Source organism: Micropterus salmoides, unplaced genomic scaffold (genome assembly GCF_014851395.1).
Source record: "Micropterus salmoides isolate LMB-PRFRI ecotype aquatic unplaced genomic scaffold, ASM1485139v1 Ms_hic_scaffold_8, whole genome shotgun sequence".
In the NCBI taxonomy this organism is placed as follows: domain Eukaryota; kingdom Metazoa; phylum Chordata; class Actinopteri; order Centrarchiformes; family Centrarchidae; genus Micropterus; species Micropterus salmoides.
The window spans coordinates 1,168,525-1,181,853 of NW_024044570.1; the positions used below are offsets into that span (position 1 = coordinate 1,168,525).

General features: G+C 41.5%; 1 protein-coding gene across 6 annotated transcripts in view; it reads right to left on the reverse strand.

The window, feature by feature from the left end:
- Positions 1 to 13,329, reverse strand: part of immp2l (inner mitochondrial membrane peptidase subunit 2) — a 249,557-nt gene that overhangs the window by 23,991 nt on the left and 212,237 nt on the right. For all 6 annotated transcript variants that reach the window (XM_038706564.1, XM_038706565.1, XM_038706567.1 and 3 more), the window contains exon 4: positions 10,325 to 10,390. In XM_038706564.1, coding sequence (XP_038562492.1) covers positions 10,325 to 10,390 — 66 coding nt within the window. The remainder of the gene's footprint in view (positions 1 to 10,324; positions 10,391 to 13,329) is intronic.

Here is a 13,329-nt window from a genome sequence, read left to right on the forward strand (position 1 = left end):
ATGAACCAACGCGCCGTGTAGCTTAACAAGACAGTCGGTGCTGGTGTAGCCGAGTCCGTGTTGGACGGCGTGATCCACCCACGAGGCTGCTACTTTGTTAGTTTCCACATTAGCTGCATTTAACATTACTTGTATACTGAGGCACGTGAGGCTGTGATTGGATGATGACAGGAGTCAGTGACCGTGATCAGCACTGCAGTCAGTGGTTAGATCAGTGTAGTAGTCAAAAAACAGGACAAGACAGGTCACATACGGGACACCCCGGCTAATCTGACAGCTGACAACCCAAGGCATAACTGCGCCTGTGTGTCACCTGCCGAGCCCCCGTCCCCTTTAAGGTAGGTGGTCAAGCTGGTTTGTTGTGAAAGTCTGTGTGTGTGAGGGATACTGAGATGTCTATGAAGATTCTCAGTCATCCAGGTCAGTTCTCCAACGAAGGTTAAAATCAAGGGCAACTGGACTTGGTTGAAGATACTGGAAGACGTTTCGTCCCTCATCCAAAGGACTTCTTCAGTTCTGACTGGCTGGCAGGGAAACTCAGCTATTTAACCTCAGTGGGGTCGTTGGCCCGGGTCATCGATACCGCTGGTTCGTTAGTGTTCCTTGTTGCTGTGACGACAGTCGTTACACTCGTTAAGACTACCGGTGGCCGAGACTGAACGACCATCGTTGGTATCTTCACCTGAGGCCAATAGGTTACGTTTGTTGAGTTTCCTGGGAAGTGATGAAAGGACAGCATTGTAAGTGGGGGATAAGTGGTGGCGTAGACCCCCTCCCCTGTTCAATGACGGCTTCTCCACCCTGGTGTAGATGCTTCCTTGACACCTCTTTCAAACCATCCATCTTCTCTGTCTAAAATGTGCACCTGGTGGTCCTCAAACGAGTGTCCTCTGTCCTTCAGATGTAAGTAGACTGCAGAGTCTTGACCTGAGGAGTTGGCCCTTCTGTGTTGAGCCATGCGTTTGTGTCGTGGTTGTTTAGTCTCCCCAATATACAGGTCTGTGCATTCCTCACTGCATTGGACCGCATACACTAGATTGCTTTTCTTGTGTTTGGGTGTGCGGTCTTTGGGGTGGACCAGCATCTGTCTTAGTGTGTTCTTGGGTTTAAAAAACACAGGGATGTTGTGTTTGTTGAAAATCCTCCTGAGTTTCTCTGATACTCCAGACACGTATGGAATCACAATGTTGTTGCGTTTGACCTTCTTTTCCTCCCCTGTAGTTTTGTTCTTCTTGGATCTTGTGGCTGTTTTCACAAAGGTCCATTTAGGGTCTCCACAGGCTGTAAGTGCCCCCTTCAGGTGCTTCTGTTCCTTCTCTCTGGCTTGGGCGCTTGTTGGTATGTTTTCCGCTCTGTGGTGCAGTGTTCTCATGACCCCTAGCTCCAGTGGGTGGTGGGAATCGAACAGTAGGTATTGGTCTGTGTGTGTGGGTTTTCTGTAAACACCAATCTGCAGGCTCCTGTCCTCTTCAATGTTCCACTATCTTCAACCACGTCCAGTTGCCCTTGATTTTAACCTTCGTTGGATGAGGGATACTGAGGTTACCTCAGCCATAAAGTGTGTTCAGGTAGTTACTGAAAGGTTGTGTGTTTCTGCGCCATCTCCTACTCTCCACAGCAGAGTTAGTCCAGACTAGTAAAATCTAGCTAATTAGCCGTTTAACCTCAATTAAAATAGCCTAAAACTGAAGGTACGTTATGTTTTGGAGCTGGAATCTACGGTAGAGAAATAACAGCGGTGAGATCATTTCAGTAACTATTATACTGCAGCCTAAAATCTAATTTATACTTCTGCGTCGAATCGACGGCGTAGCCTCTACGTAGTCCCCTACCCTACGATGTGCACCTCCTCAAAAATGTAACAACACGTCGAGGCAACGCGGACAGGTAAGAACTGTGGTCGGCCGGAGAGCCTCGCAATGCCTCCCCGTGCTTTGAAGTAACTTTTACTAAAGCAGCGGCTGTAACACGGCGGATCGATATATTTGACCGTCACCACCCAAAGGAAATGAAAACAGAATGTGATCCATTCTGTCGATAACATTTGAAGTCTAACAGCCGCATGTTAAAAACATTTTGAGAGAAGGCTTCACCATAGTGGAGGCAGATCAGCAAACAGCGCTCTGACAAACGATATATTCAAATCAGAAAACGCACATTCGTATGTGTCGTCTTGGAAGTAAATTGTCAAATTCCATATAATTACAAGTGATATTAAAAAGAGAATCCTGGAGGCTTTAAAAGTGACAGACCAACAGAAAGGGGGCCGGAGGGACGTTAAAGAGTTCCCATTTTCTTCCACCTTCTTTATTTAATTAGCTTGTTTTTAAAAGAATATCAAATCAATCAATACAGGATTAAAAGGTTTTAATAAGTTGAATAAAGGTTTCTTTAACATGATCTGTCCCATAATCTTGCATAGTAAGGTCATTTGGAGACATTAAAGTTTGAGATTTAAAGAATCCTAAAGAGATCTGTTTTTACTACTAATGCACAGCATAAAGGAAGCTTAAACTGGGTTTCATCATTTAGGCTGAGGCTCTAAATGTATTGACAGTCTGATTCTTTTGGTGTCAAAATACAAAATGTGTGTAAAATAACAAAAGGATTTAAAGTTTATCCGGCCCCAGCGGATTTACTCAAACAAAAGGAGACGTGATGGCTCATTAAATAACCTTCAGAAAGGGTCAGATTCGACCCTTGTGGCAGGTTTTGTTTTCAATTTCTTATCCAAGTGTTTGGATGATGAGTCACTCTTTAAAAGATGTATGAGGAATGCGATGTTACTGAAAGCTGTGATTTCAGAGGGTCAAATTTGACCTTGTAGCCTTTACAAGTACAAGAGAGAGCGAAGGTTGAAGTAAAATGCACAGAAGAAAGTTTGAAAACTTTGCTCAAAAAGTGGCTAATGAGCACATAACCTAAAGTATATATGTAGTAATATAATGGTGACTCCTTCAGTCATCAGTCACAAGTTTAGCAGCATCTGTCCCAAAGTTTCGTGCTCCTGATTAAAAGGTAAGAAATTAGACGGACAGGGAACATGATGGTCTCTGTAAAATATACAAAAGTGTCCAACAATCAGACGGTGAGTTTTGAGAAGTTGCTGTATGAGAGCCAGCAGCCCGGCCTGCTCTGTTCTCCTGCTGCGTCTCATTATTTGAACAGCGGAACTCATTTCCTCACGAGAACGCAGTGTAACAGGGCTGAGAGAAATCCAGACACACACTGCTTTCCAATGCACTCACACCAAGATTATAAATAACTACCTGCAACCTAACCTCAATGTGTTCTTAATGCCAGTTCAAATACAATTCAAGAGCAATGTCAAGCCAACATCGAGCTGGCAAAGTTAAAATCCTCCGGTGAAGTCTGCTTCAGACAACAACAATCACACGGATCGCACCCACGGGAAATAACAATAAGCTTAATCTTCAGACCTTGGAAAACAAATTTGGCACTGAAACGCTATGTTTCCAGGTGCTAGACCATTTTACAAACCAAAATGAACCAAATTAAGATAAATAAGATAACAGCCCTGCATGCAGGTACAGGTGTTTCCACTTCTCAGTCTTTAGCAGAAATAGTTTCATCTAGTAGTTAGTTCAGTGTGTGCAAATCCTCCCACGTTCTGTCCCTGTCTACTGCATCTGCTGCCAGCAGCAGTTCAAACAAATACATCTTGGCTGTTCCAGTGACCTTTAAATCTCACAGGTTGTACTGGAGTCACTGTTACTGCTTTGCATGTCAGATAAAAAAAGAACTGAAGGGCAAGGACGATCTCTGGACAACAATAAAATGTGTTTATAATGTTGAATGATGCTGTGAAAGCTTAACTTACAGCAGAAGTGTTTGTGACCTGAAAAAGGAAATGAAGTGTTTAATCCTCCAATTTTCTGGGTGAGGACCCCCAGACCCACCGCTAATAAGTTTCAGCATTTCTCATTTCTTCAAATAGTGTTAAAAATCTTCTAGTGTTGTTCTTGTGCATCGTCTTGTAATCTGAGCCCTTTTCAACACAAAGTGACGCCCTTATATTACAGACAGTGTTGCGGAGTAACTAGTTTCCAAGCGAGAAGCTTCCAGTCAGCGATCTGATGCGAACGAGGAAGTCGCTGAAATCTGCTTTCTATCGAACGGCCAGCAGGGGGCGACTCTTCTGGTAGCAAAAGGAAGTCCGGCTCCATTAGAAATGATGGGAAAATGTTTCTACTTGTCAGCTGATTTATTCCCTCAGTAAACACTTTCCTGATGAGTTTCTGGTCTCAGTCGCTGGTTTCAAGTCTTCTTCAACACAGCATGATGTTCATTTAGTAAATTATGGTCCCATTTAGAGGAACAGAGACCAGGAAGCAGGGGAGGCTTTAGGGCGGGATTATCTATGATTGACAAGTTGTTACCATGGCAACCTGTCAATCAGGCTAGAGTGACTCGTACCCGCTGCTCTGTGTAAATTTAACCAGCGCCGTTGTAAAAGCTTATTAGGAGTCGGCTGTTAATTTTCTCTGGTGAGCACATTTAGTTCTGAGACGAAGTTATCAGCCTGTTAAAATGACAGTTAACCTGAATTACAGTTGCACCTAGCTAAACAAGCTAGCTAGCTCCGCACACGGCCGTTAGCTCCACCGTCTCGTCCAAATATGGTAACGTCTGGAGCCGCTGGTTGCAAAAAATCAACATGGCGGCGCCCTATCGGCCAAACTCGAGGCTTCAAAGCCGCAGTCCACAAACCAACGGGTGACGTCATCATGACTACGCCCACTTCTTATATACAGTCTATGCTAGTTACGTATAATGTAGTTACGTAAGAAAAGTAACTGTAATCCATTAGTTTCTATTACAGATAGATTACATTCGGGGGTTACATCTGAAATGTTTTCTGTAGAAAGCTCGGCAATATATTCAATAATATATATTTTGTTGCTTTGCATGTTTTTCACGTGCACAATGTCTTCCTTTGCCGTTTCAAGCCACAGCCATTTTGTAAAGTTTGATGCTATTCTGATGTTTTTGATTGGTTGTTACTGTGCATTCAGACCAAACGCAAATTTAATCCTCGCCTCACTTTCCGCGCAGGGGTTTTATCGCTGTTCACACACAACGCAATTATGCGAATGAACACAACTCGTGATTGCGACAGATGTATGAACCCAAAGTAAACATATAGCTGTGATTTAGTTGCAATAAATTAATCAAACTGATGCCGAAATAACAACAACATGAGGCTGATTTATTAAACATATGAATTCGTGCTTTGTCAAGTCTATCAGAAAGACAGCAGAACAACAACTTTTAAAATGATTGTTTTCTGAATGGAGTTCGGAATGATCAGGGCCGTGCTAACTTGTTCACAGTGAAGTACAACGATAGCTGGAATCAAGTAACAGTTTATAAACTCACCAGGTAGTTCAACTTCCTTGCTTTGTTTTCTCCAAGCAAGGTCCAGTTTTGTCCGGGTTTTTATTTAGATATGAAGTATTAGTATCACTGAGCTCAATTCATTTATGTTTGAATTTGCAGCACCGTCTGTCTGCCAGTTAAACTGCCTCTCAAGCTGTCTGTAGAAAAGGGTTAACAGTGGAAAACATTCATTAGAAATATAGAAAAGTAATAAAAAAATGTATTAATGTAAGTTACATTACTTTGAATAGTTACACTACTATTACATTTTAAATAGGGTAAATTGTAATCGCCAACCTGCCACTGCTTATAAACCAGCTGAGAAACACACAAAATGCTGATTTTCCTCTTCCACCTCAAACTCTATAAATGGTAAAAAACAAAACAAAAAACACTCATCTGGCCTTTAGTTAGGGTGACTGAGTTTTCACCGTATGACCACCCTGTGTGTCTCATTTGTGGCGACTGTGGTGACAGTGAGTTTGAATTTCCTAAGATTCCTTTGTTGTAATTCTCTCCGTGTTTCAGAGTCGGGCTGCACCAAAGTTGTCCTCAGTTTGAGAGCACAAAAGACGAAAACCGCCACAGCGCTCTCAGCTGTTTGACATGTTGGTTTCATGGTGTGCTGCACCAAAATCCTTTTTGTAATTTGTTCAACCATCTGGCAAACACGAGACACACGGTGCCGGCTGTGACTGGCCACTTCAAATCTGCTTTTGCCCTCAGTGGGAGGCTGTTCGTTCAGCCATGCAGAGGAACCACCGTTATTAATGGGACAAAGTCACGCATCTCTTAGACGGCAACTGGTGAAAGTCACCTTAAAAACAAAAAAGTGTGTACAAAGTTCTGTTGAGAGAAGTCTCAGCAGGTTGTGCCAGCTTCCTGGATCACTATATTACTAAAGTATTTATTTGAAAGAGCACTGCATTGATGTAGAATCACACTCCTATAACACAGACTCCAATATCATCTTTTTAATTTCAAACTCTGGCACCTACATTACCCACAACGCAACGCAACCACAGACAGTTGGGTATCATTTAAACTTTTACAATACTAGTACCAAAACCAGTTCCCTTAAAGTGATACAGATACCAACAGAGTTCTTCATGGGATACCTTGCATAAAATGCCACCTGTCGAAGCCACAGTAGTTGATCGGTAGCCTATTATTATTTTTATTTTTATTTTTATTACATAAAAGTATTGTGGCAGATCCTCCTCATCCTGATTAGGTCGTCCTCACGGGTAGTATTATACGGGGAAAAACTGCAGCTTGGGAGTTTTTTATATGTGAATGAGAGAGGACAGAAATAGTTTAGTGACCAAATGAGTTGTGGTAAATGAATTTAAGGTAATTTTATGATAGTGAACAACGGAAAATTATTTTGTTAACTTTCGATCACTAAACTGAATTGAAAGATCTCCGCGAGCGCTTTTTCCTTTAGTGGTGAGTCGCAAAGTGACTTAACTACACTAAAGACTCACAGACAGAGGAAAAGAGAGGCCGCACGTCCAGCCGATCAAACCAACCACACCTGAAGGCTCTGTGAGTAATATCAGCTGATTCGCTGCTGCGCCACAAAAGCGATTCCTGATGGAACGCCGCGATCTGTGACATGAATAGCAAATAAAAATGTACAGAGAAGATTATACTGGATTTCCAGTCCTATATTTTAGTTCAGTGACTCCTGTTTGGCAGCTTTGCATGATTCTAAGTTAAAATAAATTATATTCTGTCTTATACTGGCTCACACGCCTGAGACCGCAGGTGGGCGGCTGTTAAAATCACGCATGGACTGAGCGTGTGCAGGCCTTTTTTATATAGTTTATGGTGCAGGCACATAAGGGAAAAAAACGCCTGCTCTTCTCTTTCTTTCGGTGTGTTGTTTGTGTGTTTGGCTGAAAGTAAAACCATACAAATAGTCATTTTTGCTGCAATCTGGTTACAAAAAGTTCGACTGAAGTACTGGTTGGATCGGCGACGTTTTGATTCTACACGATACTGTGCTGTAACACCATAAAGGTACTGAGAAGCGATATCCCTACTGCCCGACGCTGACTAAGTGACATAACTTGAGGACAATCATCAGACTTCACACAGCTCCCTCTGGAGATACATAAGACTTTATACTACTTAAATGCAGTAGAATTCCCCAACACCTGGAAACACACGCTTCTGATGCATGAATGTGGCTTAAGGATGTAGCTGATGGGACTCCTGTCCATCAAACACCTGCCACAGTGATTTGCTGGACAGGATTTGCTGTCACTTGGCCTGAAAGTCTCCTTTACTGTCTCATCACAGTGACTTTGACATCCTCTAAACCTTGACAGAGAACCAACAACCGTGTCGACGCTGCAGGATATAATCGTCACTAGTGCGATGGAAAACTATGACAGCCACAAGAGGTGGAGGAAGTTTTTATATAAATGTATAACAAAAGATGTTTAAAAGATACGGAGTGTATATATTGTGAGTTCTACGGAGGACAATTGATGCCAAAACAAAAGAAAGGTTTTTTCCCCTGGTAAAATAAAAAAATACAAGTAACAAAGTTAATAGTTGAGTTTTCAAACATCAATGACTAAATATATGTAATTTAAATGGATATGATATTATCTTTAATTTCTCAGTAGTATCACAAGAGAATTACTCCTGAGGTGATTCATAGAGGAAGTAAGAAATGTACAATACTTATCTTAAAGAAAAAAAATGTTTTTCCTTCATACTCTGAGCCTAAAATCTCCACTTCAATGGCACTAACCTACGCCAAACTTTCCAGTTGTCTTCCTGACTATATTCTGAAGGTTTTTATAGAGCAGTTTGTTCATATCTCATTCATAGCCTGAATTATAGAACATTTTATTCCCCAAAACAGCTGGAAAATATTTTTTTTATGCCTGTTGACAGTATTTTCAGATTTATGAAATAATAAAAAGACAGATCCAATATCCCCTCTGTAAAAACATTTGAGTATAATGTGTCCACAAAATAAAACAATAACTTTGAACCTGACTTAATCCAGTGTTCAGAGTTTTGTTCTTGAAATAGATGCAAATTTGCAACCTATTTTATTAGATACTGTCTCATTTGCATTTTTAAACATAATATTTCAGAAAACTAAAAAAATATTGTCTCAATGTAAGTAATACCCTAGGAAAGTTTCATGGTGTAAATCTAATCTAAGTTCAATATTTACCCCTATTCACCTGTAGTGTCTCGCCTTAGTATATACTGCAAATGATTACTTTGCTCTCAGTTTGACTACTGGTACTAAATTAATTTGACTGCTTTAATTAATAATTTTGAGGCTACAGCAAAAGATGATAAAATGACCTGAAAACTGAGAATTAAGAGGTTGTGAAATGAATGACAGCTGGTATTACATTCTTGCAGTCAAAAAGTGATGGTGCTTGATTTTGAAAATGATGTAAAAGTAATGTATTTTTCACTAGGGCTGTAAATAATGATTATTTTTCAAATCGATTAATCTAATGATTATTTAGATTAATTTTGTGTATTCTATAAATAATAATCAATAAATGTGAATCAATATTTTATTCAATCATCCTAATGAAGCACATTAGAATAATGACAACATATCTTAAAATCAATCCAAATTCCAATTCACTGATGTTTTGTGATAATAATAACAATAACAGACATTAATTAGGCTACTTCACTTCAAATTTATGTTTCTGCCGTGGATTTATTTCAATATTGAGTAAATGCAGTATGATAATCAAATGTATTTCTGCATCAGTGTGGGGCAAAGAAAACACTCACAGACAGACTGAGCAGAAAGTCACAGATCGTCTGTAATGTTAGAATCAGCAGTTTTCTCGCACATACGTGGCCGTTAAATAGTCAGAAAGTATGAAACGGCCGAACGTCAGATGACACACGGTGTAACGTTACGTTACCATGACAGCAGCAGGGCGGAAATTACTTTTAACATGAAGGCCATGAAGAAAATACTTTTAAGAAAATACTACATTTTAACGAACTATGTGTCCTCGTGCTGATAATGTGGCGTGCTTGTGTGGAGACAGAAAGTAAACACGATGTTGTTGAGTGTCTGTCCTAAACTCCCAGACTTTAGACGGTCGAAGGCGCGGTCTTGTAGCTGGAGCTTGTCCAGGGGAATCCATGCAACGCCGGATGCAGCGACGCTTTGACGGATTTACGTAATTGATTACGTCGAAGAATCACCCCAGCCCTATTCTTCACCTCCGATAGCAACTCCATCAACTGTTTTAAATGTAAGAGAGATTAAAGAGATTGAGGGTAAAGCGGGCGTCCTCGGGCACTGAACCCCAAATTGCTGCTGATGGTCAGGCCAGCTGCCTTTCATGGTAGCTACCTCACTGCCATTGAATGAGAGGCAAACCGTGAAGCATCTTGGATAAAAGTTTTATATAATTAAAGCCCTTTACCGTTTAGAGTAATATTTGTTTCATAAAGCAAATACCTTTCATAGCGTTAAGTTCAAGAAAACAAGAAGAAATGCTGCATATGGGCTGGTGGAGAAGTTTAGTTTGCTGGTTGTTTGTTGCTTCCCTGTTTTCGCCACAGTAGAGTTGAAAACCTGTTCTACCTTTAGTTGGTGTTTTGTGTTTGTGCAGGGAACCAAGCAGTGATTTGTTTTTGCTACAAGGTGATGCCAGTTAATCTGATTAGAAATCAGTGTGATGGAGTGAACCTCTTGACTGCAGAGTGATACGATTAGATGCGAGACAGATGCGTTCCTTCTGATTCATGCCGTTTCACATTAACCTCAGGATACCTTTAGTTTATTAAACAGAGCTGTGATATAAAAGTGGCGTAAGACATATTAACTCGTTTATCAGGGTTAGTTGGAGAGGCTCGGTCAGATTGTCAGTAAGTTGTTGCTGCAGGAGGGAGGAGGGCTGCTTCCTACCTGATGAAGTCTCCCTCCAGGCCAATGACCCGCTTGATGATCTTCTGCTGGGGATTCTTGGGGGACCTGAGGGAACAATAAACATATATAAGGCAATGAGCATAAAACCCAAACAGGAAAACAGAGCCAAATAAAAACCATACAAGCGTGATATAGTAAGCTGTGGCAACAGCTCTGTTCAGGGAGATGCAGTCAGATCGAGTTCAGGGTTTCAGGGTTAGATACTCCTCTATAGTCTGAGTACAGTTGGATCAAATGCACGTTGGAAAAGCAGAAATCAAGGTTATTTTTCTCAGTTCTTGAGAAAACAATTTTGACTTGATGACAGTTTGTTTGAAAATATGCAGATATTTCATCCTATTTTGCATCAGAAATGACACATTTGTTGGAAAAGCATAGCCGCAGGAAGTAGGGGCTCTGAGAGTCTTTTATAACATCTGCCTGATGATCCCCGGCTCCATCGTACAATAACTTACGCGAACCTCTCCACTTGGGGCAATAACTCATTCCTTCCCAAAGGGGGTAATTCAGTAATTCACAGCATCCCGGCAGAGTACTATGGCCTCCCATTTGGAGGTATTGACTGTCATCCCAACTGCTTCACACAAAACCAAGAGAACTTCATCCTGGACAAGAAGCAAAGACGCATCAGGAGGTCACTTAACTGAACAACCCTCCTTCAAACAGAAGTGAAGACAAGGCAAAAGCAAACAGCCACCAAGAATGTGCTTCACTTATTGCTGAAATTACAGATACAGCTCGTACAACGCCGGTTCTACAAGGATGAAAAAGCTCATAGCGGCAGCTCCGTGACCAGGAACATGCATAAACCCTCCGGTAACCTTGCAAAAGTAAAGAGCTGGTTCACTGTTCCACGACCAGGAAAGAGTCTCCACTGGTCCTTCTGACTGTTGAATGTCCTTCTGAGGTTAAAAGGAGGTGATTTCTTTTTAAATTCATTATTCACTCTGACATGGTGTTCATGTTAGCCGTTTTCTGCATGGGTGTGGAGTCGGTGCCATTTTCCGTTGACACAGAAGCCGTGGTAACAACTGCGTGGAGAGGTTATTAGATATTTATTAGTCCTTTCTGAAATTCATAGTGTGCCATACAGCAATCATCAGACCACCAAACAAAAGGCAACTATGATACCAACACACAACATCACCAGAGTGCTCTACATATTATAATACAGAGCAGCATCTTCACACCCAGAGGTTCTGTAAGTTTGGTTTTACAGTTTATTTAGCAATGCAGTACTGGTAGGCACCAGTGAGCCCGGTGGGTCCAGCTTTATCTTTTCACAAGTCGAAAATGTCATCTTTACGCGTTGCTTTATATTAAGTTATCCAAGGTGGGCTAATATCTAGAGCAGGTTTTTGGTTGAAGATCCTTGAATACGTTTCATCTCTCGTCAAAGAGGCTTCTTCAGTTCTGACTGATTTACGGGAAAACCCAGCTATTTAACCTCAGTGAGGTCGTTGTCAGGGTGATGGATACCGCCTGGTTCGTCCAGGTGGACAGTTTGAAAGAAGACTCAAAGAAGCCATCAGTGGATATATTGCATGAGCAGTCCAGCTATGTCCAGCGCGCTAACCTCGACAACGCGGCTGTATTGTAACATTAACATAGATCTGCTTATTAGCTAGGCTCCTTACATGCTTGCTAATAACTTATTTGAAGGTGGGTCTCTGAGATTGACAGAGTTGTGTTAAGAACATCGATGGACTAACTTATCAGAGTTAACTTTATGCAAAAGTTTTCATTGATCTTTTCTGCACGGAAAACAACAACAAACAATCTTTCCTCCAGCGCATGATTTTGTTTTAATTCAGATTGTGCACTAAGAGGAGGGGCTATTCACAATGAGAGAGAGAGGGCATGAGCGAACGAGCAGCTCATCATTTCCATCCATCATCAACCGCTTATCCTGCGTACAGGGCAGAACATGCAAACTCTGCTCAGAAAGGCCGGGGCAAGCGGGGTTTGAACCTGCGACCTTCTTGCTGTGAGACGACAGCAGTAACCACTGCACCACCGCGCCGACCAGTTTACATTTCAATAGTAAAAAACAAAACAAAATCTATATGTGATGGTCAGCGTTGATATTGTGGCGGGCCACCTCAAATAAATCAGTGTAAAGGAAACACTGCATCGACACCAGAGTAGAGAATCCATCTCCCAACAGGGGAGGAGAGCTGAGACATCACTTATAGTGCTGTCCTTTCATTCCTGCCTAGGAGGTTGAACACAGAGACACCACAGAGATTCAATAGCTGGGATTTCCTACCAGTCAGAACTGAATAAGCCTTCTCTCTTGTATTGGACAGTGCGTTTAAATTTGATAAACAGATATCCGCCACTGTTAGATCCTGCTTTCTCCAGTTGAATCTCCCTCCTAAAGATATAGAGAGGGTGATTAATGCCTTCGTAACTTCCCGCCTTGACTACTGCAACTCCTTATATGTGGGCTTTGACAAGTCATCGATTCAGCGCCTGCAGTTAGTCCAAAATGCTGCTGCCCGCCTCCTGACAGGAAAGAAGAAGAGGGACCACATCACACCTGTGTTGCGCTCCCTCCACTGGCTACCTGTTCATTACAGGATTGATTTTAAAATCTTACTTTTAACTTTTAAATGCCTTAATGGATTGGTTCCATTGTACTTAACGGAGCTTCTTCACGTTCATACTGCAGCTAGAGTGCTGAGATCCACCAGTCTCCTCCTCCTGGATGGACCCAGAAGCAGACTTAAAACCAGAGGCGATCGAGCCTTTAGTGTAGCTGCCCCTAACCTGTGGAACAACCTGCCAGTCCACATCAGAACCGCCCCGACTCTCGAACGTTTTAAATCACTGTTAAAAACACATCTCTTTTCTTTGGCATTTCCTTCGAGTTAAGTCTGTTATTATTCCTGGCAATTTTAATATCACTATATCTTGTATACTGTATATTATAATGTTTTATTGCTGTACTTTTACTGTGTGAGTAGTGTCTTGTTGTTGTA